Here is a 27,639-nt window from a genome sequence, read left to right on the forward strand (position 1 = left end):
CTGTGTCTCTACCAGGTTTTGCATGCACTTGCAGCTCTGGCTTCACTGGGGGGCGCTGTGAGTTCCAAGTTACGCCCTGCAACCCCAGTCCTTGCCAGAACGGGGGCAACTGCCTGGCTTTGGGCAGCGGGTTCGTATGTGGCTGCCCCCCGGGACTGGGGGGTCTCATGTAAGATGTGTGTTTGCTTGTGTACAGTGACAGTGAGGGCAGCGCTCACACGGGCGCCACACTGTGCTTATTGTGTGGAGATGAATCACATTAAAAAGCACTTTAACCAAAAATTATACAGCTCATCACTCACTTTAGGTTAGCGCGCAGGCCACACAGCTAGGAGACCCGAGTTCGATTCCACCCTTGGCGATCTCTGTGTGGAGTTTGCATGTTCTCCTCGTGCGTGTGTATGTTTTCTCCGGGTACTCCGGTTTCGTCCCACATTCCAAAAACATGCTAGGTTAATTGGCCACTCCAAATCGGTATGAATGTGAGTGTGAATGGTTGTTTGTCTATATGTGCCCTGTGATTGGCTGGCGACCAGTCCAGGATGTACCCCGCCTCTCGCCCGAAGACAGCTGGGATAGGCTCCAGCACCCCCGCGAATCTCGTGAGGATAAGCGGTCGAAAATGATGAATGAATGAATGAATGAATGACTCACTTTGCTCATGTTGTTGTTGCAAGATGAGCCGCTAGAGGGCAGCAAACCCCTTTGTGCGCACCAACAGGGACTTTTGATGTGTCCTAAAAATGACAGCCTTATGAATAACATGTGCCCCTGCCATCAGTACAAAATAAATAAATACAATAAGAAAATACATAATGATAATAATATACAGTATTCACAGACTAAAATCAGTACATTAAATAAGAAGTAATAATATGCAACAGTAAAATTTATGTAACGCACTGCGCTCCCATAATTGTATTTGACTGAGTGCCCTCTAAAAGGTCAACGCTGCATTAAAATGGACTTAATATTGAAGATAATAGAATGTTTTTTTCATCAGACGGCTGCAGATTGCTCGAGTTATCATCAGTGAATAGTAAACAGGAGGAAACGCTCGCTCAGCAAATATTACTAGGCGTGATTACATTCAAATGGATTCAGATTGAAAAGCAATAATACAACTCATTTATATAATACCAATAATAGCAAGACAAGAAAGACGACGTCTTGCTCGGTTGATTTTTTTTTCACTTTCGGCTCCATCTTGCCGGGTTGATGCAGTGTGTTAATTAGGATGAACACGCTCATTCATTCAAAGACTAACTTTACTTTTTTGCTTTGTTTGCGTCATGACAACTCTCCCGCACTCCATCAAGGGGTTTGGGAAAAAAATAATTGCAAGGAAAAAAATAATAAGAGTGTCATCCTCTCGGCTCGCAGCGGGGGGCTGCCTTTGAAAACCAGGAGCGTGCACGTGGGCGAGCGAGTATTCATTTGATGTTTAAACGGAAAGTTTAAGGGGTAATGAATAGTTTGCCAAACTATAGTAAGACTGTGGCGTCTTCTCCCGCAGATGCGACGAGGACGTGGACGAGTGCGACCTGGCCGAGTGTTACAATGGCGGCGAATGCGTCAACACGCTGGGGTCGTTCTACTGCAACTGCACGCCGGGCTTCGAGGGACAGTTCTGCGGCGACGAGGGCGACGGCGATCTGGGCGACGACATGCAGGTTTTTATAGCGTCTAAAATGAACATATTTATTGAGTCAATGGCCTACACTTACCCAAGTTCATCAAAGATCGAGTGTTCACATGACTAAAGCAAAGCTGGCAAAAACCCAACACATTTAATATTACATTAAGTCATCAAATCTTTCCTGTGAAAACACAACTAAGAGACATGAGTTAGCTTACCTGCTAGCCGCATGCAAGCCAGTGAAGCCGCTCTGGACGCAATCAGACTTGCTTTTTGACTCATTTGAAAGAAAAATCACATGATTTGTATCATGAAGAGTATCTTTGTAAACCAAGGCCCTGTCCTCGTGGGAATAGTCCTGAATTTTGAAAAATTAATTTTGAAAAATGTTCCAAACCAGAGCTAATTAGCATTACTGCTAAGCATCCTGGGACACGTAGTATCAGTGGGGACATTGCTGACAAGGTGTGCATGTTGATTAGTCACGTCAACATGTCTTAAAAAGGACCTATTATGCTCATTTTCAGCCCTTTTTATTGAGTTTTGGACTTCAAGAGAGCAGCTACACACAATAGCTTTCTAATTCTTCCAGAATCTGCACCTATTCTTCCGGTATTCCACCCACGGCGCAGTCTGTGCCACAAAATTCCACTAGCCACTAGCTGCAAACCCAACTTTATAAGAGTTGATAAACAGTATAGGAGTTGATAAGATTTTCATCGTTCACCGCTTTTTCCTCACGAGGGTCGCGGGGGGTGCTGGAGCCTATCCCAGCTGTCTTCAGGCGAGAGGCGGGGTACACCCTGGACTAGTCGCCAGCCAATCACAGGGCACATATAGACAAACAACCACACACACTCACATTCATACCTATGGACAATTTGGAGTCGTCAATCAACCTAGCATGTTTTTGTGGAATGTGGGAGGAAACCGGAGTACCTGGAGAAAACCCACGCATGCACGGGGAGAACATGCAAACTCCACACAGAGATGCCCGAGGGTGGAATTTAACCCTGGTCTCCTAGCTGTGAGGTCTGCGCGCTAACCACTACACCGCCGTGCCGCCCCTAAACGATGATTTTTCTTTTTAAAATGTCCCCTTTTAACAAACAGCCATGTGTTGGATCTGGAAGTAGAGACTGCATAGTCCCAAGTTTCTCAAGAAAAGAGGTTACTTCAAGACGTGTCTCAATGTTAAGTAGCTTTAGCATTTTAGCATTGGTAAAGTGTAATGTTTCTTTTTATTGTGGAACTATTAGTGTTTTAAAAAAAACCTCATTGTGGTGGGAAACGGTTATTAGAAACTTCAGTTTGTCGGCTTGTCTGCTGCATACTGGCCCATGTTCCCAGAACAGACCAGTGTGAAATGCCGTTGACAGATTAAAATGCATTTCTTTTGCTGGTAGGGAATCAGGAACTCCTGCCAATTGTAAACAAATGTGGCTTTTCTAGCAAGTAAACAAAGGAGCAGAGCTTAGGGGAGGGCGGGGGAAGCAAAGCTTGGGGGAGGACAGAGAGTTTATCTGGCTTTCAGCCACACCCATATAAGGAAGTCTGCTCCTCTGTGACATCACAAAGAGGCAGTTTTAACACGCCTTCTGAAACCGAGTGTTTTGAGGGCTCACTTCCAAATGCCCAAAGCTCATTATCTGAAAGTTTGGCATCGTTTAACACGACAATACAACATTTTTAGTTAAATTCAGCATGTTCAGGCAAAAATGACAAATAATATATAAAATATATACGTATTTATAAAGCATTGGGAAGACCCATTCAAAGACGTTGTGATGTGATGTGAAGTAGTATTCTACACTGGTCACTAGATGTCAGTAACATTACTGTAATATTTGGTGAGAGACACAAGCACCAGACTTGATTGCCGGAACAACAGGCTTTTATTACAAGTTTGAATTATCTCACAACAGGCATAATAATTATGAATAAAAAACCCTACTGTTGCCACGGTAACCCACAGCAGGCGAAAACACAACTCTGACACGTACGTAAGTGTGATTCTTACTTATTATGTCTACTCTATTACAACTACTACTCTAATACAAGTATAAAGGTGACTGTAGGGGTGTTATATCATGGCTAGAGGACTCTACTATTATTAAATATTCTTCTGGCCATAACCCATGCCAGGCTAAAACTCAACTCTGAATCCCCATCACTTCCTGTTCACCTCTCACTCAACTCCCCAAGCGCCAGAACACATTTACAGCAATTGCTTTCAGTGGGTCTTCGGTCTTGCAAAAAAGGTTGCGTAATGACCCGATGTCACTAAAAGCACTACGTGTCTGTGCTCTGTGCTTGTTATGCCACTACGAGGTGCGTGCCATGTTTATAGGCGACTTCGCCTCTGCTTGAGCAAGAGGGGAAGGACACGGGGTGTGAGATGATCAGAGTCTCACCGCTCCACCTTACGTTATGTTACGTAGGGAATTCTGCCCACAATGAAGCCTTGCAGGTAGTTTTATCGCCCAGTTCCATCCATCCATACCCACTTACATCTACTGACCCAATGAATGCGTGAACGAATGATCTCTTGAGCTGAGACTGGACGAGCCTGATTTTCATAAAGTTGTTTAACCTCATTCTGGTCCAAGTCCAGTTGCTGTCATTCCACTCCTCCGATACACCATGTACTAAAATCATTTTTGAATTTGTTCTTGAGCAGGAAGAGGGCGGGTTATAATTCTTGCAACACATTGGAAAGTAAACACCCTCTAAGCAGTGGTGCAATTATTGCAAATATAAAATATTTAAGAAGTTTTAGTTGAAAGATTTCCGGAATTTGGGTCGCTGTTTGTCATTGAGGGGCACTGGTGAGTCCCACAGCCACTATCTTAAATTGCTTATTTTCTTCTACTCTGTCTACTATATTGGGTAATATAAGTGTAAAGGTGGCGTGAATAATGTCGTGACCAAAAGGGCGAGATCATGATGAGGCTGCTCAGGCATTTGGTCGGGATGTCTCCCAGACACCTCCCTCGGGGGGTGTTAAGGGCACATCCGACCGGTACGAGGCCTCGGGGAGACACAGCTGGATGAAGTAGCCATGGAGAGGGAGGTCTGGGCTTCTTTGCTTAGGCTGGTACTCCTTTGTCCCGACCTCTGATGAGTGAAAAAGATGGTTGGATGGAGGACTCCAAGGTTGAAAACAGGCTAAAACGGTGGAAATATTCCAATTCAAAATAAGGAATCCTACTTCTGGGAAATTCACCCATCACGCCCAGGTCTTGAACAAATTAACCTCAATAAGCAAGAGATTACGATATACATAAAAAATGAAATAAATAAATACAGGAGAAACAAAAAAGGGTGAAAGAAGGTCACAAATATTCTCTGTGTGTGTGGTTGCTTTTTGTGCACATCCAGCTCGCTCCTAATTGGACTAATTGGAGCGTGCTCAGTAAAGCTGCTGAGAATTCAGAGTACGGCGCCACTGCCTCCCGGAAGATTTCCCTCACCGAGCGGCTTTCTCTTCCCGACTGTGTGCGTAACGCCAGAGCAGCAGTAATGGCTGAAACGCTCATTTCCATTTCAATGTGTCACACTTGATGACTTTTGTTTTGCACTTTCGTCCCGCAAGCTCAATTAACGATGCATGTTGTTTAGCGGGAAAGGTGCTGTGTTTATTCCCCCGCAAGAGCTCAAAAACAAAGACCACGTCGGCATTTTGTTGCGGAAAACTTCAATCACAAAAGTACACAGATTTCTTGCTGTATAAAATATTGTAATTAAAGATTATGATTATTTAATCATAAAGCAATCACATAACTGCTTGAAAGATGCCTTTATAAAGAAAATACTCATATTTTAGCACCTTATGAAGCTCCATTAGAGGTCTTATAAGCACAGTAAAGCACGGTTGTAGACCACAATGTATCAGTGTACACATGTGTATCGAACAATATGTACAGAAAACTAACTAAGGCCGCTTAGGCAGGAGGTTAATAATAGCATAAGTAGAAAACAGACCAGTGCTGGAGGAACCAAGCAGGGAATACTCCCAACACCGGTCACACAGGTGACCAGAAAGAAGCAAAGAAGGGAATACACGATGAGGGGAAACAGGCATGAAGCTGAGTGTAACAATCTGGCACTGAGCTGCTGTGCGTGACAGGGCAGAACAGCGACAACACAGAACATGACAAATTCAATTATTTTTGGCTTATTTGCTTAGCCTTCTGACTGGCACGTACATACGACTGAGTGTTGTCCGTATAGCTGATAACTGATGATCACACCGTGAGCCTCAAAAACACACCGTACTGTGTCAAGGGGTTGCTGTAATAAATTACAGCTTTGTAACATGCGACACGGCAAGTACGTTTATGTGGCGTGTGTGGGGAGTTCCATCATTCACAATCCTTATATGAAACATGCACACATAGTTCTTTCCCTTTTCTGTGCGTTCGAAACCGCATCCTTACTACTACATACTTCCATGCCCATAATATCTATACTCCATACTGCATACCCAATCCATCAGACAGTATGCAAAGCGTTTACACTACAGTGTACTACATGATAACCCACAATGCATTGTGCAATGAAATCGACAGGCTGAAGCTGATTTCACTTTAGCTCTCAACTCTTTAAATACATCACTTAATTGAGATTTTTTTTTAAATCAGGCAAGAAAGTGGCCGTTTAGATAGAGTATATTTGTCATTTATTTGTCCAAATATCAACCGTTTACAATTTCGTTCAGACGAATTCGGCAAAATTTAAGCGAGCCGAAGTGAGCAACGCACTTCCAGTTATTTTCACAAAATACAAAAACACCCCCTTATTTTTCTCATGCAAAAAAAACTAGTGATAAATCACTGCTTTTACTTTGAAAACAAGAAGTCTCACAGTCTCAAGTTCTTGTTTTTTAATGCACAAGATTAGACGCATGCAATCCAGAAAATGATATGTAAATATTACACTTAGGGGGAAAAAGTGGGCTAATAAATTGACAAAATAAATTGACATCAAAAATAAAAGCACAAATACTGCGGATTTCAGAAAACAATACATGGAATGATACAGCACTCTACAAGAAGCAATGAAATCTGTAAAATTAAATAATAATAAAAAAAATAAAAAATTGTGATGAAAATGGTAATATTAATGATGATTATAATAATGGTGATGATAATAATAACAATAATAATGGTAATAATGATAAAGATTATAACAATAATGATAATAATGATAATAACAATAATAATATTACAATGATAATAATAACAGGGGAAAACAAGACTGTGGCATGAACATGATTATATCTTATATATCTTATATATATCTTATATTATATTTTTGAGCTTGTGATCAGATAGTTGAATACAAATGTAAATAATGGAAAGTTATATTTTGATTGATGTAAGAAATGCACTGTAATGTTTCATATATTTGCCCCCCCCCCCCCCAAAAAAAAGAAGCAAACCAATTTGCACTATATCCTGTTGACACCTCCGTTTGGTCTATCCTGCTGCTCGGTGTTCAGCCAACTTTTTTTTTTTTGCGATGACATCACCGCATTACTGCATCCTGGGTAATTTGGGTGTGAGTAGTAAGCTGACAATACATGCTCAACCTTTCTGGCGAATGCAGTATGCATCCGGGAACTTCTTGCATACTCAAAAATTGCATACTTTCAGTGTAGACACACTGCATACTCAAAGAGTTAGTATGAGCAGTAGGTAAGTATGCGGTTTCGAACACAGCCTAAGTTTGAGCTAGCTAACAATGGACATCATAGGTACTTATTTTGATGCTAAAGCCCACCCAAAAAAAACTATAAAAAAAGGCAAAAGTATTCCATTTACGTGACTGACTTGTATATTAACCAAAATACAGCGATATTATTATTGTAGCAGCTAACACAGAAAACTATATTTCTCTGGCGGACTAACACAATGCCTCACTATCTCAGTGTCTCTCACAGTCAGAACTGCTGTCAGCATTTTTACCTGAGGACTGGAGTCTTGTGCTGGAAGACACAGCCATCCATTTTAAGTGTTGTCGCTGACAGATGTAGTGTTAGCTGCAGTATATGTGAAATCAATGCCTCAGTTCCCAGAGGGAACACTTTAATAGCAACACACAGGAGCACATTTCTTTACATTTGAATCATTGTGAGCTTTTTATTTCATAGTAGTTACTAGTTTAGATATATTGGTATTAAATAGAAGGTAGAGTTTGTCCGTTTTTTGGCGCCTATATGGCCTAAGGGGCCAGCTGGCTCTGCTAACATTTTGGTGTGTGCATTGTGAACGTACTCATGCATTCAGAAAGTGAAGACAAAGCATTTATGATCCAAAAACCCGGGATCTTCTCTCTCATTGCTTCCTTAGGCAGAGCCTCTGTCATACATCGGGCCCGGCGAGATCATCGGCATCGGCGTCCTCGCCTTCGTCATCGTCCTCCTCCTCATCCTCTTCATTATCTTCAGGAAAAAGATCCAGTTCAGGAAGGACTCGTCGGCGGGGGTGTGCCCCCCTGACGGTGTGATGGGTGTGTCAGCCATCACGGAGACCAGCTACATGCTGCACAAGACGGGTATGGGTGCCGAGGGCATCGAGTTCAAGGCGGTACGTGTGTCGGGTTCGCCGGGGAAAACGAGCGCCAGCGGCGAGGTGGGCCCCCCGCAGGTCATAGTGCGGCCCAACACCCACTCCCCTCTGCTGGGGGGACACCAGAGCAGAGAGGAGGATGAGAGTGAAGGCAGTCGGGTATGAACGCTTCAAGTCGGGGAGATCACCAGCTGTGGGGAACATCTGCTGATTATTTTCCACCGTCTTGCGTGTGCACAGTTGAGCAGCTTCCTTGCCGACATGTCCAACATTAGAGCCAACAGGAAGGGCGTGGCCGTGTGCAGCGTGGCCCCCAACATGCCCCCGCCCTGCCGACCTGAGCACAGCCCCATCCACAAGGTGTCTTGGGAGGGCGGGGATGCCAAGGAGCGGGCAGTCGAGAGGCGGCGAGATGGGCGGGAGGACGAGTGGCGGCAGAGGGCCTTTGAGATGGAGAGGACGGATGAGAGCCACGGCGCCCCGCAGGGTGGGACACACACACACACACATGCACATACACACACTCTTGTTGGACAGGGCTTCTTTGACAGTGACCTCATGCTGTTTAATCTTATGCATCAAAAGTTTTCGTTGGCTCCACTTTATGCAAACAGATGTTGAAAACAAACAATTATAAATAAATGGTCACATGTTGCTGACCGACTTCAGCAGAAAGTATGAGGAAGGCAGCGGCTAATGTGTTTGTTTTTGCCTCCAGGGCTCCCTCTACAGTTGCCAAGTGTAATTGACCTTTTGAACAGGGTGATGGGAGCTGCTAAACCAAGGGTGCAAACCAGTGATGAATCAGTCGGCAAATATGAAGTACAGTTCAGCCACTTATGTCGACAACACGTCTATGTGGACCAACTCATCAGGTCCGGTTCTTCTTATTACTTAAAGGTGGCCACATAAGTCAACGCTGACTATTGTTGTTAACCTCTGAGAGCCACGGGAGTCATTTCTATGAAAAATGGCTCTGTTTGTACTGTACTGTGTGTTACAGTATTGTTAGCTTCATCATAATCACTAAGCATGAAAAGCATGAAACCACAACAGCAGCATAACTACTCTCTATGTACGCAGCAGTACCACAGCACACAGTCACATCCTGTTCAGTGCAAATAAAAATGAACAGGGATTCGACCACAGCAACTAACACATTACACATGTGGGAGGAAACCGGAGTACCCGGAGAAAACCCACCCTCGCACGGGGAGAACCGCGCCTTCCAATTCAAAAATACATAATAAGATAATGAGTCCAGTCATTCGTGTGTTGCGTTGAAAAGTCAAATGCTGTGGGGTGGGTGGGTGGGAGATGAGGGGGGACGATCTGCTCAGTCTTTCAGTGGTTTCAATTGGTTCCGGACCTAACCTGTTTTCTGTAGTTAGCGCATATAAGACCTATTTAAGACCTTCTAAATATGTTTTTTTAACATTATTATAGCCACATCAACATTTAATAACACCCCTATAGTTGCCTTTACACACACTCATAATAGTAGACATAATCTGAGGAACTAAGCCATTTATGACATCAATAATGTGTTCCGGTGCTAGGGTAGCTGAGTGGGGGCAAACAGGAAGTGACGTCTGGGGCTCAGAATTGAGTTACAGCTGCAACAGTTAGCGATGAGATATTATTCCAACCTGATCAAGTCACCAAAGATTACAGTAACATTACTGACACCTAGTGACCAGTGTGGAATACTACATTCTTTGAATGCATCTTCTGACCTTGTCGAGACATTTTTATGCTTGAAAATGTTTAATTTATGGTAATGGTTTAATTTCTTTTAAACATGCATCAGATTACAATTTGTCACGTTGCAGTACGACCCCATGATGCAGAGAGCAGGACCAAAAGCGCAGATAAAACGTTGACTTTAATGGCAGCAGCAGGACACAACAACTACCAAGCAAAAGGCAAACCAAACACAATGAAGCCACAAAAGAAAGCGCACACACCTGAACTAAATAGGGAGCGTGAAATTAGAGGCAGGTGCGCGAAACGAGCAAGGATCGAGAAAACGGAAGGGAACAACAAAGGAAGTAGTTACAAAATAAGGGCGTGGAAACCGGAACAGAGGCAAAGAAGGAAGCTGAAAGAGCTGTCACGAGAGAGTGAAGCCCAATCGTGACAACAATTGAGTGCATCCCATAATCAGCTTATTAAATCCTACCCCTCCATCTGGTACTTTTACAATCACTAACTGTTACATTTGTTCACTTCCTGCCTTTCTAATATAATTTAAGTTTTTTTTTCATTTTTTATTTTATTTTTTTTAGGCCGGAAATATGTACAATTTGCTTAAAAATGAATATTTTTGACTAATAATAGGTCATATTCATTCATTCATTTTATACCACTTATCCTCACGAGGGTTGCGGAGGGTGCTGGAGCCTATCCCAGCTGTCTTCGGGCAAGATAATAGGCCATATTCATCCACAAATTTCACAAAATTTTCAACAATAGTGTTAAGTGTTGTTGCAGTTTGTGTACTTCATGTTACTGAGAGCTCGTCGTAATATTTTGGTCATCTCACTTAGCGACATGAAAGGTGGAAAACTTGAGTAACAGCACTCAGTATGTTGCACAACGATGCGATTCAATGATGCGTCACTCTGACATGACTGATGACACTGGTGCTTAATGAAGCGAGATGGAGTCGTTAAGGCTTGAAGGACACAGTATTTCCCTTCCAAGCTTGCGTTGACTTTATTGTGGGACATGCCTAACAAACTCACGTCCACGTACGTGTCCGGACGGGACAAGAAGCTTATTTAATGTTAGCCCTTCGCCATATTCAGCATTTAGCAAAACCAAGCAGCCATTGAGCAGGCTATATATGTTAAGGTTCACACCGCCTATCTCCCACATACAATACTGTCCTTACATCTCTGCCGTCATTCAGCCTGTAACAAATAAACAAGGCACATCTGAATGGGATCCCACCCAAACGAGCAAAGAATGTGTAAAAGTCAAGTAAATAGAGTTGGTAGATATTAATATTAGTATTCCAGGGACCACGTCCATAAATATAGAAGAATTGGTGGACAGGGAATGATAACAAGAAGAAAACTGCAGTCCATCGTTGTAAGCTACAAGAATAAAGATCTTCAATTCTCTGCTGGTTTATAGCATGGGACCCTCACTGGTGTCTTACTTCCTGCCGGTTACACATTGATTTCTTCCTGCGGGAGCGGGAAATGCTCTCTATCGGCACTCCGACCCCCTGCTGAGGAGGAAAAGCGCGCCCCCCCTTGGGGGCCATGGCCACATCGCAGCGGCTTAATTAGGGCGCGACTGAGACAAATGAATACACTCTCTGCTGCGTCAGGGACTTGTGTTTGTTAAAAGACTCCATTCGTTAATTAACGCAGCAATAACCGGCAGCCAGGACGCCATGAATGTTGCAGCGCGCGGTCGATAGGTACGCAGACGCTCTGTAACCATGACTTTAGTGGTCATTTATCCATCGCAATCTGCTGCTTCATGAATATTTAACACCTTGGGAATGTTGCAGAATTGGAAAGATTAGAGCCAACAAAGAGCAGAATGCAACATGTAATGTTTGTTGTACTTCCTCACATTAAAAGACACAAAAGAAGGTCTGGCAGTGTGACAAAGTGATAATATCGAATGAGACATGGTGGAGTCAAATGTGCGCCAATTCATCCGTAAGGCATCAAATACCACAGGTGTGGGCTCCAGTCACGCAACTCGGAAACTTGGACTCCAGTCAGACTTCATTCACAGTTTAGATGACTTGGGTCTCAACTTGACAGCATCTTCAAGGACTGGCAACTCGACTTGGACTTTACATCATAATCAAATCATAAGATTTTCACTGAAGGTGTTGAATAAAATGTGTCTTTTTCCAAAGTATTCAAAAAGACGATTATTATGATGTCATTTCCAGCAAGATAACATGTTCTCCATTTGAATCTGCCTGACTGAATGTTTATATTAATGGCCAATCAGATTTAAGCACAAACAGTGGCTTCAGGGAACTACAAAGCCCCTAAAATGTTCTTAAGCCCCCCTAAATAATTTGATATTTTTAATAGATTTTTTTTTTTTTTTACAAAAAAAATCTCTGACAAATTTCATATAATAGGGCAAAAGCAGGCTAATAAGCAGGCTGATACTAGGTAGTAGTATTCGTCATAATCAGAAGAAGAATAATGATGATAGTAATAATAATAGGCTAATTAATAATATAATTGATGACTGTCCACTGGACAGAATGCGGTTTTGCAGTGTAGATTGTGTGTACTTGTGTAAATGTAATGGTGGCCTAAAACAATTGAGTATCTCTACTAAATCTGTCCAAAAGTGGGAAAGTTATATCCCGCTTCTTGTTCCTTATTTGTTTTTTGTTTTTTCTCGTTCCTGTGGTATAAGTACATTGATTGTGTTTTTAAAAACATATAAATACTTCTTTGGTATTGAATGAGTTAATAGGCGTGAGAGAAGATTTCAAAGTTTTGAAAGTTATTATTAACATTGATAGCGAGGTCAAGTGGGACATTAATGCATAAAGTGAAATGTGACCTTTTCCCGAAGATGTTTGAGTGTAAATGTCACGTCTCTGAGGACTATCCACAATCACAGGTGTGGAGTGTTTCACAGAGTTTTGGGGGCAAGATTAGTGAACACCTTGGTGGTGGGATTAGAGCGGGACCGCCGGCCCATCTGCCAGCGCTGGAGCACGCCGAGCGCCACGCTACAGTGGAGAAAAAAAAAAAAAAAAAAGGAAGAAAGTTGACTTTGGATGCGAGTCCAGCATCTCCTCGGCTGCATGCACAATCAGACCAGCGGCTGCGCTCATAACTTTGATTGGCAGCTCTTGTCCACCCCACGAGGCTGGACACGTGATCCAAAGGCATCAGACCGTGACCAACTGTTGTGGACGCAAAACAGCTCAAGCTGAGGTCCAGATAACAACATGCACTAACATTCTAGCCTGAGGCTGAATCCCAATTCTAGTCCTTACCCCCCCCAGCTTACCAAATGATATCCTGGTACTGACAGGGCCCTGCATTGTGTGTGCACCAATTAAAACATCGTGTTGTCCTGTGTGTACAGGTGAGGCGTCGCGCCTGGAGAACGACGCAGTCGCTCTCTCGTCAGACTCCACGTCTGAGGATCTCAGCTCGTACACGTCAGAGTCCTTTGACGACAATGGTACGTAAAACTCTGACGCACATCACCCCGTTTTACCCAAATATGGAGATGATATTATTGACCACCAAGAAAAAAAATGCAGTTATTGTTTGAGGTCTGGGGGTTTAAACATGTTTATCTACAAATATGACACGTGTCAATGCACCCTTAGCAGATTTAGGTTAGCCCTATGATGCTAATCTGACGATAACGACGGTGATCATGAAGTCGAGTCAAACTCAAGTCTCTGAAATACAAGTCATAAAATAATTAGGAATGGAATATCATTCATATTCAACATCCATCCATCCATTTTCATCCGCTTATCCGGGTCCGCTTACCCACGCATGCACAGGGAGAACATGCAAACTCCGCACAGAGATGGCCGAGGGTGGAATTGAACTTGCGTCTCCTCGCTGTGAGGCCTGCGCGCAAACCACTCGCCCGCCGTGCAGCTCTGTAGTCCCATTTTGTCTCCCATAATGTTATTCCTCTTTGGCTCATTACTTTGACATGTACTGTAATACCACCACAAATACATTACAGTCCTGTGGGAAACACTGGATTCCATACAAGAGCGTTGTGCCTGACACAGGTAATACTATATAATGATAATGTGTTTATTACGGTGCTCGCAGGTTGCTGAGAACTGTTTCTATTATTCTGCTGGCCTCCTGAAGTAGAGGTAGCAAGCATCCGTAGCAGCTGCCAGGATGCCCCACAACAACAAAGCGATGCAATGATGCGACTGATGACATTGGCGGCTAATTGTGATCATTAATTAATTGTCAATTGTAACGCGAGATGGAGTCGTTAAGGAGATGATTAGCACCAAGAACACCCTTCATGACGGCACGTAGCGGAGGACAAATCAAGTCTTGTTTTGTTTTCTCCCATTCTTGCTCACACTTTTCCTGAACTCTGCCGTCTCTGTTTTCCCAGAGAACTCAATACCATTGATCTTCCCCTTTGCTACCAGGAAGGTGCAAGACTAACACCCTAATGATCCTATACGTGTGTGTGTTTGTGTGTGTGTGTGTATGATCTACACTTTGTTTCCTATGTAATTACCGCAGTTGAGTATAAAGCATACATTGAACACACACACACACACACAAACGCACTAAGGTGAAGACATGACAACCCCATTCTTAACACGTGCACACACACAAACACACACAGTTTGGTTCCGCCCACCACATGAAACGTTATTCCTCTTCAAGGATGTTGTGACATTGTTTGTTAATGTTGCGTTCACGTGTGTGTGTGTGTGTGTGTGTGTGTGTGTGCAGCCTCCATAGTGACAGTCATACGTCTGGTCAACGACACGGTCGACCACATTGAAAGTGAGGGTAAGAAGCACGATCCTCGAACTTTTCGTTGCACACTAACATGTCGCTTTACGCCCAAGTAACAAAAGCCAGCCATCAACGATCGCGTGAGAAGCTCTGCTCGTGTGACAATTGTTACACAAGATATAGGAGGTCATAAATAAATATAAAATACAGTATGAGTTCATTTTGATGAGGTATTTTCATGATGTATTATAGTAAAACAAGAAATACTATTATTCTAGTAATAAATGCTTCATGTGATTATCATGTTGGATTAGAAACAGGAGGAAATGTTTCTTTTTCCCTGACTTTTCCCTGTCAGGGCTCGCCACAGTGGGTCATTCTTATGAATGGTTTTGGTTTTCAACTAAGCCCTTACTGACACGCTGGGAATTGAACCCATGCCCTCCGCCATGAAAGGCATATGCGTGTAACATTACACCAGCAGGGAGCAAGGCAAATATTGATAAGCCCCACTAAATAAAACATAAATAAATGAAAAGAATCTTGCTAATTGTTATGTTTGTCAGTGTGGTGGGCCTTGCATGGCTGTTGGCTGTTCTCATACTTCTTTCATGTTTTTGTAGTGTCCAACATGGACAAGGAGCAGTGGCAGCACAGTCCTGGTAAGTAGGATACAAATACAAATACAGAAATATACTCAAATATACTATATGGACGTCTTCATATTAACAAGTGACATGCAGTGTCATCAGTGTGCACGTTTGCATCCACGTGTGTGTGTGTGTGTGTGTGCTTCTCGTTACATGGAGTGTCGTCTTCCCTGTCACAATCCCCCCTCCCATCCTGGCTGTCGGGCAAGATAAGCGTTGTGGTTTTTTTTTCAACGCCTCACTCAGCTGAGCGGGTCATCCACCTGCACAAACAAACAAACAAAACAAAACAGAGTGAGTAGACGCTACATCAGGCACCGTCACACACTAGAAGATAAACTGCCACCAAGGAGGCTGGAACTGCGTGCAAGTCCCTGTCTGAGGTCTTTCATGTCAAGTATGTTTGTTTATGACAAGAGCGAGACAGATACAGTAGCTGCTGTAAATGTAGGAGTGTTAGGGTACATGTATTTGGAATCGGATTGTTTAAGTTCCCATACGTGTGGCTGCTGGGGATTTAACACATCCAGTACAGCCCAGCCTTGGGATAGCGGGAGTCATGACTAGCGATAGTGGCAAGAAGAAGCCGGCACTTCAAACTCCATGCAGAGATGCCCGAGCGGGGAATCAAACCCGGGTCTCCTAGCTGTCGCTAACCACTTCCTTATTTAGATAGGTAAACTTTTCATAGAAAAAATTGATTATGACCTTTATACTCATATTACCCAATATAGTAGACATAAATAAGAGGGGGAGCTAATTGCCGGGTGGACAGGAAGTGACATCAGGGGTTCAGAGATGAGTTTTAGCTTGGAGTGGGTAATGACCGCAACTTGAGATGATTCTAACCTGCAGTGAAACTTGTTGTTTTGCCAATGAAGTCTGGTGCTTGTGTGTCTCAGGCAACATTATAGTAACATTACTGACACCTAGTGACTAGTGTAGAATACTACATATTTGAAGGTGCCTTCTGAATGCTTTATATTTGTATTTTACTTCATTTAGCTATTTTTATGCTTGAATGCTTCATTTAGGCAACAAAATGTACAATTTGATTACATGTGCATATTTTTGGACTAAAAATAGTCCGTAATCAACCCCAAAACAGCATTATTTATTAATATATTTTTGAAAAACTATGATCGAGTGAAGCCACAAAATTGTCAAAACTGTCAAAATTCCACCTCTCAACATCCCAAAGTCAAATTCCAGCTCACCCTTGACCCTAACGAGGACAAGTGCTATAGAAAATGGATGGAATAAAAAAATAATTCAGGCTGTTAACACAAGAGCTGACCTCAGAACCGAGGTACATACGGAACCGTGACTATGGCCTACTAACTTAGTAGCTAGCTTAGCGTTGTGCATGAAACCACGTTCGCTAATGAAGTCTCAGGCAGAGGTCGACCTCTTCACAATTCATCAATATGAAATCTACTGTATTTCCCTCACAGCTCATTAACGCCCTCATGAATTATGCAGCCTGCACGCCGCACTGTCGCCGCCAGCAGGAGCGGCGCACCGTCGGTGTTGTTGTTGTTTTGCTGCGTCGCTTGCACACAGGAGGAGAAAGAGTTCACATTTGACGAGACGGAACGCTCGAAAAGGAAGTGGAGCGATTACGCAACGCAAACACACGAGGGGAGCTCCCACGGAAGTTGTAGTAAAGTCTGGAGAGACAAAAACCTGCTGTCGTGGTTGTAATGCGCGGCAGAAACACAACTCCCCATTGATGCGTGAAGACATGAATGGAAAGTAGGCGCTCCGTATAGCACAGACCTCCCCCAAGGCCGAAACCATCTGAATTGTACACCGCATCTCACTAAGCTTCATGCATTATTCACTGAGAGCTTTATGGAAAATGGAACTCCTTTTGGCATAATCCTGAAATGAGAACGCAAGTCCTGCCTTGGTGGAGGTAAGAGACAGCTGTTGTATTGTCATTTGTAAGATACTAGAGCATTAGTTGGTAGGCAAAAACTACATGTGCAGGTGCCCTGTGATTGGCTACAGGTGCAGATCTGGATAAAAGTAAGGATTTACAGTGAAGAAAATAAGTATTTGAACACCCTGCTATTTTGCTATTTCTCCCACTTAGAAATCATGGAGGGGTCTGAAATTTTCATCGTAGGTGCATGTCCACTGTGAGAGAGATAAACTAAAAAGAAAAATCCAGAAATCACAATGCATGATTTTTTAACAATTTATTTGTGTGATACAGCTGCAAATAAGTATTTGAACACCTGTGTATCATCTAGAATTCTGACCCTGAAAGACCTGTTAGTCTGCCCATTAGAAGTCCACCTGCACTCCATGTATCATCCTGAATCAGATGCACCTGTTTGAGGTCGTTAGCTGCATAAAGACACCTGTCCACCCCATACAATCAGTAAGACTTTAACTTGTAACATGGCGAAGACCAAAGAGCTGTCCAAAGACACCAGAGACAAAATTGTACACCTCCACAAGGCTGGAAAGGGCTACGGAGCAATTACCAAGCAGCTTGGTGAAAAAAGGTCCACTGTTGGAGCTATCATTAGAAAATGGAAGAAGCTAAACATGACGGTCAATCTCAATCGGAGTGGAGCCCCATGCAAGATATCACCTCGTGGGGTCTCAATGATTCTAAGAAAGGTGAGGAATCAGCCCAGAACTACACGACAGGACTTGGTCAATGACCTGAAAAGAGCTGGGACCACCGTTTCCAAGGTTACTGTAGGTAATACACTAAGACGTCATGATGTGAAATCATGCATGGCACGAAAGGTTCCCCTGCTTAAACTAGCACATGTCAAGGCCCGTCTTAAGTTTGCATATGACCATTTGGATGATACAGAGGAGTCATGGGAGAAAGTTTTATGGTCAGATGAGACCAAAATAGAACTTTTTGGTCATAATTCCAATAAGCGTGTTTGGAGGAAGAAGAATGAAGAGTACAATCCGAAGAACACCATCCCTACTGTGAAGCATGGGGGTGGTAGCATCATGCTTTGGGGGTGTTTTTCTGCACATGGGACAGGACGAGTGCACTGCATTAAAGAGAGGATGACTGGGGCCGTGTATTGTGAGATTTTGGGGAACAACCTCCTTCCCTCTGTCAGAGCATTGAAGATGGGTCGTGGCTGGGTCTTCCAACACGACAACGACCCGAAGCACACAGCCAGGAAAACCAAGGAGTGGCTCCGTAAGAAGCATATCAAGGTTCTAGCATGGCCCAGCCAGTCTCCAGACCTGAACCCAATCGAAAATCTTTGGAGGGAGCTCAAACTCCGTGTTTCTCAGCGACAGCCCAGAAACCTGACTGATCTAGAGAAGATCTGTGTGGAGGAGTGGGCCAAGATCCCTCCTGCAGTGTGTGCAAACCTGGTGAAAAACTACAGGAAACGTTTGACCTCTGTAATAGCAAACAAAGGCTACTGTACCAAATATTAACATTCATTTTCTCAGGTGTTCAAATACTTATTAGCAGCTGTATCACACAAATAAATTGTTAAAAAATCATGCATTGTGATTTCTGGATTTTTCTTTTTAGTTTATCTCTCTCACAGTGGACATGCACCTACGATGAAAATTTCAGACCCCTCCATGATTTCTAAGTGGGAGAAATAGCAAAATAGCAGGGTGTTCAAATACTTATTTTCTTCACTGTAGGTTAGCCATCATGATGGCATCAATGCTAATGTCATTACCACGCCGAAACGAAAAAAGCACAACACAAAAGCAACTCTCCATCCCAGTGTCTCAGATGGGAAACTTCAGTAAATATTCTGTCTACACTGACTCCCTGCGTGAATTTTGTCAGTGCGGTCATGTCCCAAATCCATTACAGTGGACGATGACAATATTTACCCACTTGTTCTTCTTCTCTCCTTTACAATGGTGAATTGCAACCACTCGATGGAACACTATCTCCAGCATTTGGATCGCACTCTAATCCCACACTTTACCACACAAGAAGCAAAACTTCACATCAATTGCTAATGCATTTGTTCACTTCCTGTATTCAACATGCTTTTTATTATTATTTATATTATTATTATTGACTTATTTATTTATTTGCGGTCTAGATAAGTAAAGGTTTCCACTTCCAGGGCTTCCAGGTCTTCCCGTCTTTCCGTTTTTCTGTACTGTGAGTGTTATTGAATGTCGATACATGGATTTCTAATTCCAGTACGTCTTGTTGAGCAGCCCCTTGCTGGGTGGTAGTGATGGCAAATCTTATTGAATGTAATCCTTCCAAATGCATGGTTCTTTCATTGTGCGTTGTATCCTCAATTTTTCTTGCTGACATGATGATGTGATCCTTCATATTTATCGAGGCTGTTGGTTGTTGGCTGTTGGTTGAATTGCAGCTTTTTTTTTTTTTTTTTTTTACCACCTGTCAGTTTTGCAATAACTGAAAGTGAATTTGATACACCACCTTTCTGTTTAGTCAGCCGTGTTTCTCACAGTCTTTACCAAAACGCTGGCACTTGCAACTTTTCTACTTTCTTTGGCTCCATTTTGGGTTATTGAGGTGAGAAACACAATTGAATTCAAGAAATAAATATTTTCTGGACTATAAGTTGCTCCGGAGTATAAGTCTCAGAAGGCTGAAAATGCATAATTAGTGTTTATGTTTTTTCATTTATAAGTCACTCTGGAGTATAAGTCGCAGGAACAGCCAACCTATGAAAAAAAGTGCGACTTATAGTCCGGAATATACGGTAACTCAAGTCAAAACAGTACCTGGTTTGTTATGGGAAAACTGGATTGGTTTAGCGTCTGTTTCGGTTGGTCGGACCATCTGGAATGGATGAATTACGCTAATCAAGGTTTCCTTACTAAGGTCTCCTTAGTTCTAATAGTTCTTAGTCCTTAGTTCTTACTTCTCTAATCTATTAGTCGTTGCTCACTTACCGGTAATGGCAATCGCAACATTTACCCGCTTCTTCTCGTTCCGTTCACTACTTCCCGCTTCTATGGGTTGCTCCTCGGCCACCCTTATTTCAAGTCAGTGCCTCCCCTTTTGCTGCGTAGCCAAGAAGGCAAATATGGAAGGTGGTGTCCATCACTCTACACTCACTATTTTGAGTGTCAACACACTTGGCCACTGAAAAGACTATAAGTGCACCACAGATATGACTTAGGTCTCCCGGGATTCAGCAATATGGTTGGTCTCTTCTTAAACCTCGGCTAAGTCAGCGTCTGGGATTCCTATATCAGGTTACGGAGGCCGCAAACGCTCCATCCGACGTTGCTTATCGACTTTTGATGTCCTGTTTCCTAGCAACGGATGCGGTTTGCTCTCTTGGCGCATCTTGTCGAGCTTTGAGATTGAGAGTTCCAGTGCAAACAAAAGACAAAGGGGAAGGAAAAAAACTCTGAGGGCGTCTGAACCGAAGACTGCAGTGTCAGAAGTGTTGTATTTGTCACTTTTGACAGAAGGCGTCTCATCATAATCATCATCATCATCATCATCATGAGTGCTAATCAAACCATAATCAGTCATGCAATTTCATGGGAAGGAGCGTGGTAAAGTAGCTACACTCACAACAACTGGGGGTTGGGGTGGTTGGAGGAGGTCGGCATCCATGTAGAAGGCCAGTTTCCAACTCCTGCAGCTAAACTTTCCATTCAAGGTTTTTGCAACGCTTGCTAACATTGATCTGTAATTCTCCACCCCTTGGAACTGTAATCGGTAAAGGCTCGTTAGACGGCCAGCAGGGTGGCTCGGGAGCTGGTGTGACAAGTTTTTGCACACCAGGGTGTGTTTGTAAAGATTTCACATCACATCACATGATCATGATCAGGAGGTTCTGCTCTCAGCGGACACACGCTGATATTTGATTGGTTGCTATGGCAGCAGTGGAGGAGATGATAAAAGCCAGCCTAAAATTTTGCTCCCTCTCCCCGCAGCCTACCAATGGGACTCCTCCCGCCAGACCTCCGGTTGGTTCTCGCCGTCCCGTCTACGTCTGCCGGAGGCGGGCTCCCATTACAACCTGAGCGATACCCAGCAGAGCATTAGGCGGGGGGACAGCACCCGCTCCCTGCAGCTGGACTACCGGACCCCTGTCCCGAGTGCCGACAGAAGCCGAGAGCCGGGTCAGGAGATTGGGAGGAGGGCCTTCCAGTGGGAGAAGAACCAGTCGGGGGAATGGCAGAGGAAGAGGTGGCAAGAAGGCGAGGGCTGGAACCGGAGCAGGGATACTGGGGCTCGGCAGGACCGGAGGGGCAGCTGCTCCTCGCCGGTCTACGAGGAATACCGAGAGCCCAGACGGGATTCGGAGCAGAGCGAAGACTCGGAGGGCCTTTATGACACTCTGCCCCCGTCACGAGAAGCCTATGAGGGATACCCGTCAAGCCCAGCCGGCCTAAGTTTGCACCCAGCCCAGCTTTTACCCCCTCTTAGGGCGTGGGACTTAAATGCCGGGGAGAACTGGCAGGGGTCCAGAGAGGGGAGCGGAGGCAGTCTGGGCTCCAGCAATGTGACGGGTTCTGGGGATGAGCTGGAGAGACTGTTGAACCTTGTGTCGCTACGAGCTAGGAGGGCCTCACGGACCAACAGAACCTCTACGGGGTCAGAGCCAGCGGCGGGATGGGATGGATTTAAATGAACTTCCATAAATGACAGCAAGGGGGGGACCTTGAGTCAGCATCTTTAAATATGCGCCTGAGATGGATGACTTTAGCGTATAAATGTAAACATCTAGAACATATGGTGATGAGTCCACAGTCATATCCTGCAGGAAGCCACTGCTAATCCCAATCAATCCTTGGCTCGACCTGTGATGCACATACTCGTGCCCGCCGACACCTGAAGAACATCCGACTGCAGCAGCGTACCCCCACCCCCGTCTCAGAAAAACCCACCACAGACATGGCATGATGAGCCTCGTTAGCGGCGCTTGTTTTCAGGATAGAAGTTCTGGGCCTCATCCCGCACGTTGCCTCGGAGATGTTATTAAGATTAGCTCCTACGCCGGGGAGGAGTGGAGGGGAGGGGAGCGGGGGGTATCTTTGTTTAATCATTTCATTACTCTGCAATTATTTATTTCATAACGATGGAGGTCGTATGGCGGCCGAGCAGCACAAGCATCAAAGCAGCAGTTGTCCGAATGATAATTCAATAAGACACTTTGAAGACTACACACACACACACACACACACACACACCCTGTAATTTCACTCCACTACTCGTTAGGTGTCTTCTTCTATCAATTTGAATAAATTGTGGACATGGTGGAACCTGTGTTTGTCATCCCTGGCTGTTCAGACTAGACCTCCACCAAGGCTTCCTAATTTGGATTAGCAGCAACATCGCTAAGCCCTCAAAGGGTCCCACTGTTAGGATTGACTGGAGTTACTTCTTGTTGCTTTTCTGATTTACAATTTCCCATCACATCCCCGGTCCGTTGGAGGTCACTGACGTCGTTCCACAGAGATGACGTACCAGGCCTGGGCTCACTGCACCCCCGCGTTTGGTCCAATATAGTGAGCGTCTGGTGATGTTATTAATACACAGCATGAGTCCAACTATGATCTTAATGTCTAAAAAGAAAAATGAAATGGCAACCGGAGGTCATCTGCATGACTCGTCTGTGATGGTTGAGTCTCACAATTATAATGTTTGAAAATGAGTTTAGGACCGTAATGATGAGGAAAAGAAAGAATCTCTTTGGTTACCTTGATAAGGCATGGTGGCCCCCCCAGTGGGAGGTAGCGGTGCCACTACTTCCACTTGTGCTATCGTGAAGAAGCACCTTCTGAGCAAACCGAGTAAGCAGATTTCTTTGTCTTGAGGGTAAACACGGAGCTGGTTGTCTACAGCAGGTGAGCTTTATCTCACAGTGTGCACCAGATAAATAATCCCCCCCCCCTACCCACCCCCACACTCCCCTTCTGGAATGTTTAATCCAATCAGGGAGTCTTGTCACACTTCTTATACGTTTGCCTTGCCTCGCTATGGAAAAGTGGCGGTTTGATTCAGAAGAGCTTAAAGTCATCCGTGTGCAGACAAGAGGGCCCCCCACCCCCGATGATGACCACTTCCACACCGACCCACTTCACTGATCTGTCTCTGCATCGGACCAGGGATGTTCTCCAGCGACCGTTCTCTTCTCTTCGTCTGCTAAGTGTCAGAGATTTCTATTGATTTAAAGCTCATGCTAATAAAAATGAGCGATGTCGCCATGGCTATCGTGGGAGGCGTCGCCACATTCCATCAACTGTGAGAAGTCACCTGATGGTCATTTGTTGTCGGTATTAAGCCTGAATTATTTTACAGCAGGGGTGTCCAAAGTGCGGTCCGGGGGCCATTTGTGGCTTGTAGCACATTTGACGGATTAGTGTCGTGCATGCAATGTCGTTTGCTCCCCCTTGTGGTCACCTGGCACAAACATGGCTATCATTTATTAATAGCTAATATTTAAAGCTCAGGCTTCCGTTGCATCTTTTTATCCAAACTGTTGTTGTTCATATATCTTGTAGTGCCTGCCAGTTTGTGTCAGTTATTTGTTCTATTCCAACCACCCTCCTCGCAATCATCTTGTTTGCTTCTTGCCAGGAAGGACGAGGCAGCGAATGCAAAACTGCGTTCAATCATGTGGTCAATGTGAGCTTGGCACCTGAATGCTGGCCTGTCACCGCCATGAATTATATTTGCTCAATTAGCATAATTGGCTGACAGCCACGTCAGCCTTCTCGCAGTCTCCATTTGCAAATGTTACACCGCATACGCACGTCATGTGACCTGGGCCCTGTGCTGGACATATCACTAAGGATGCCTGATGAAGTCCCACACAAAAAACAGTCTTTATATCTGAAAATGATATTGACTATTATGTGGCATTGCTTGGTTCTTATATTTTGGTCGGTGTTGAGAGGGTTCAAAACATTCCAGACAGCTGGCGGTATGATGCAGTGCAGTTGTACTCTACTGTAAAGTACTAGCGCAATAATAAATCGATAGAAACACACGTCATAGACAACAATATGTCCCATCAGACCAATCCATCAAGCTCTTTGGAATCACTTAAATCGACGTTGACATAAATGGTGGATCGTCGTGTCCTTTTTGCACTTTCTGTTCAGTGCAAAGTAAGCTTTAAAATAAAAAAACATGTCAATCAGGCTTTCGACTTGTCTCGCGAATATCATTAAAGACTTGCAATTGACTTGGACTTTTCCATCAGTGACTCAGACTTTGGTCTGATGACTTGAAAATAATCGAGCGTTTCAATGAATATGTTATCGTTATTATGTCATTTCCAGCAAGACAACAGATTTTCCCTTCAATCTGCTTCATTGAATGTATTTATTAGCGTTCAATATGAATGCTGTGTCACCAAATATTGTCTCCCCGGTCTTATTTAATGTGAAAAATAAAACATTTCACTGATTGTTACATCATAAAAATGACATTTTATTTGGTAAACACTAAAAAGTGCTTATGACTTAGGACTCATGGCTTTGGACTCAACCTGTCTCGTCTTGACTTGAGACTTGACTTGAGATAAAAAGACTTAGAAAACACTAACGATGTTGTTACCCCGGAGTCTACCAAAATCGAGACAAAAAAATGACCACAGCAACTTGTAGGTTGCTAGTGTACCATTCAGCCACTCTCCAAGTAAGTTAGTTTGAGTGGGGCATCGACTTAAAGCGGTTCCACTGAACAGTGGAACCTCAGTTAACATCATTCATCCGTTCCAGAAGGTCCAACTCTAACCAAAACGCACAAAAACCAAATCAAATTTTTGAGTTATTTCTCTCTCTTTATCAAATGTTGGCACCTGCAACTTTCTTGGACTTTACCGTGACTCGTTTTGCAGCCGTGATCAATAAGAAAAGCAGAGACTTGAAGCGTAACTGTGCTAAGTTAGCAAACGATTACAGCGTCAAATGCTGATGACATCATAGACAGGTGACGAAGCTGAGGGTTTTATCAAGAACACAGTTGGACTTGGAGTTTATTAATAACATTTTTGACATAAAATGAAATATATGCTAACCGGGACGTACACTAACTGAGGTTCCACTGTAGATATATTGTATAGCATACAATACCTACCATCTGAACAGGGCTGATCAGGATGACGTAATGTTTTCTTGGCTTGTCAGTTAGCAGGACTGACAACTACTAAGGCGAAAATGTTTGGATTAGATTACATAATACAGGAACGCATGATTTTTAAAAATGTTATTACTTAAACTGTATTGTGTATGCCTCACTAACCTCAATAATTTCTGTTTCCGAACTGACTTACCTGTAACCTGAGTTAGAAATCTGGATGTTCTATTTGGTCCTTCCTCCAATGTAGGTTGACAAACATTTTGGATCCAAGTCGTGCATGTGGCAAATGTGCACAGTGTTCATTCAGCATGCATGCGTCTCGAGCCATGACGACCTGCCAGTCGCTTTTGCTCTGCCCGATTTTCCACCGGAGCGTCAGCTAAGCCACTTAAAGCTCCGCCACCCCCTAAACTCTTTGGTGTTCCTCAAAGGTGCTGATGCTGGATGCCACGAGGAGTGAGAGGGCGGATGCTGAGAAGTCACAGAAGAAGAAGAAGAAGAATGAGAATGCAGAGATCCTGGTGGAGGAGGTGTTCTCAGTAACAGCGGGATTACACATCCAGCCCGGCCTAATCTCTTTGCCCAACATCTGCCTCATTGTGCACGTGCACGTGCACGTGCACGCGGCCGCGCACAACTGCAACACACACAACGCACTTTCTCATGCAATCGCCGGCCATGTTTTATTCACCAATGCTTTAATTTCAACTGGTGTAATCAGCTGCAGCTCGGCATGCCGCGGGTGGGGTGGGGTGGGGTTGGGGGGGTTACCACGTCTGTGTCTGTGTACCACATCCACAAGCATGTGTGACAACATGAATGCGAATCACAGCCATTCAAGCCCCTCCCCCTTTCCCCCACCCGACTATCTGACAGATGATTAGCGGGAAAATCCTGTGACATATGCCGGGAAAAAGTGCTTGCTTGCTGCTTCTTCTTGTTGTTTGTTCTTAATTTGAAATGAACTCTACACTTATCCAACGTATCAGATGACATACATCACATACAGCCATGTAACATTAGAGTGCGGGATAGGAACACACAAACATCAGCAACATTAGCATTGCTATGTGATGCTAGCTAAGTGCAGGGGTGGACAAACTACGGCCGGGGGGCCACATCCGGCCCGCCAAGTGCTTGAATACGGCCCAGCTGTTCTTTCCAAAGTATTTCATTTAAACTCAACATACAACCTGGCATCATGGCTTGAGCCAACCTTTTGATGGTTGAAGTAGCTGGTTTATCAATTTCGTTATTTGATGTGGTCTGTTGTTTACAAAATGCTCCTAAAAAAGGGACACAAGCACATAATAATAATAATAAAAAATATAAAAAATATATATTTTCCAATAATATTAAATAAATAATAATTATATTAATAATACAATCAATATAATATTATTAATTATTACCATTAATAATATTAATTAATAATAATATTAAATAAAAAATAATTATTAATGTTAATAATATTAATTAATAATAGTACTAAATAAAAATAATTATTAAATAACAATAATAATAATGATTATAATACATTTAATTTATAACACACTTTATATCAAATAAATAATCTCAAAGTGCACATATAGCAGATTGCATGACACTTTTACATGTAAAACGTGTGTGAAATATACGTGTAAAAATTGACCGTTACATGTAAATTATTATATAGTCTGCCCCCCCCCCCGTCAATGTTGTTAAATCAATGCGGCATTGGATCATTGAATCAATGTAGGTCTTTGATGTTGATTTAGCATCGGTGTGCTAATAGTGCAACAACGTTGATTTCATAACCATAGACAGACACAATTTCACTTCAACTTGATTAGCAATTTCCTTACAAACGTTCTTAACTATATACTGTAAGTTAGCCACATGGCTTCCAGGCACTTTTTCATTCAGGATCCGTGTGAAAAGAAAGAGCATACAATGGTACTGTACTCTCGGGGAAAGAACACTAAAGTGTGTAACTAATGCAGTCTCTACTGAAGAGGTATGTATCGCTACAGGAGTGTGAATGGAACCTGCTCGGGCGTCCATGCTGCCAGGATGCGGGGATGGTGGTGTCATGCTCCCAGGAGTCATCCAAGTGTCATCCACTTCAGGTATTCCTGATATGCTTCAATGTAGGAACCTATGGAAAGAGAAATGAGTTTTTCAGCCAGTAGCGGTACAAAGCAGTATTTTGACACAGAGAAAACCTGCTAAATGTATTCCAACATGGCAGCGATAGCTCACCTGTTGTGTGCCA

The 27,639-nt window shown here is 43.5% G+C and overlaps 1 protein-coding gene and 1 long non-coding RNA gene across 3 annotated transcripts in view; one reads left to right on the forward strand and one right to left on the reverse strand.

The window, feature by feature from the left end:
• The window catches only part of fat3b (FAT atypical cadherin 3b), a 76,091-nt gene extending 53,338 nt beyond the window's left edge, over window positions 1-22,753 (forward strand). For both annotated transcript variants that reach the window (XM_058086456.2, XM_078787615.1), the window contains 8 exons: window positions 16-169; window positions 1,517-1,673; window positions 7,993-8,370; window positions 8,452-8,698; window positions 13,303-13,401; window positions 14,673-14,732; window positions 15,302-15,340; window positions 21,227-22,753. In XM_058086456.2, coding sequence (XP_057942439.2) covers window positions 16-169; window positions 1,517-1,673; window positions 7,993-8,370; window positions 8,452-8,698; window positions 13,303-13,401; window positions 14,673-14,732; window positions 15,302-15,340; window positions 21,227-21,927 — 1,835 coding nt within the window. In that variant the 3' untranslated portion in view covers window positions 21,928-22,753. The remainder of the gene's footprint in view (window positions 1-15; window positions 170-1,516; window positions 1,674-7,992; window positions 8,371-8,451; window positions 8,699-13,302; window positions 13,402-14,672; window positions 14,733-15,301; window positions 15,341-21,226) is intronic.
• On the reverse strand, window positions 7,470-27,483 carry LOC144894549 (uncharacterized). Its single transcript, XR_013625161.1, has 3 exons — window positions 27,413-27,483; window positions 25,579-25,856; window positions 7,470-15,591 (listed from the first exon to the last, which is right to left on the reverse strand). It is a non-coding gene; the product is annotated as an uncharacterized LOC144894549 (long non-coding RNA).
• Window positions 27,484-27,639: the final 156 nt, after the last annotated feature.

The sequence above is a fragment of the Doryrhamphus excisus genome, linkage group LG21, assembly GCF_037039965.1.
Source record: "Doryrhamphus excisus strain RoL-2023G ecotype Guam linkage group LG21, RoL_Dexc_Guam_v1.1, whole genome shotgun sequence".
NCBI lineage: Eukaryota > Metazoa > Chordata > Actinopteri > Syngnathiformes > Syngnathidae > Doryrhamphus > Doryrhamphus excisus.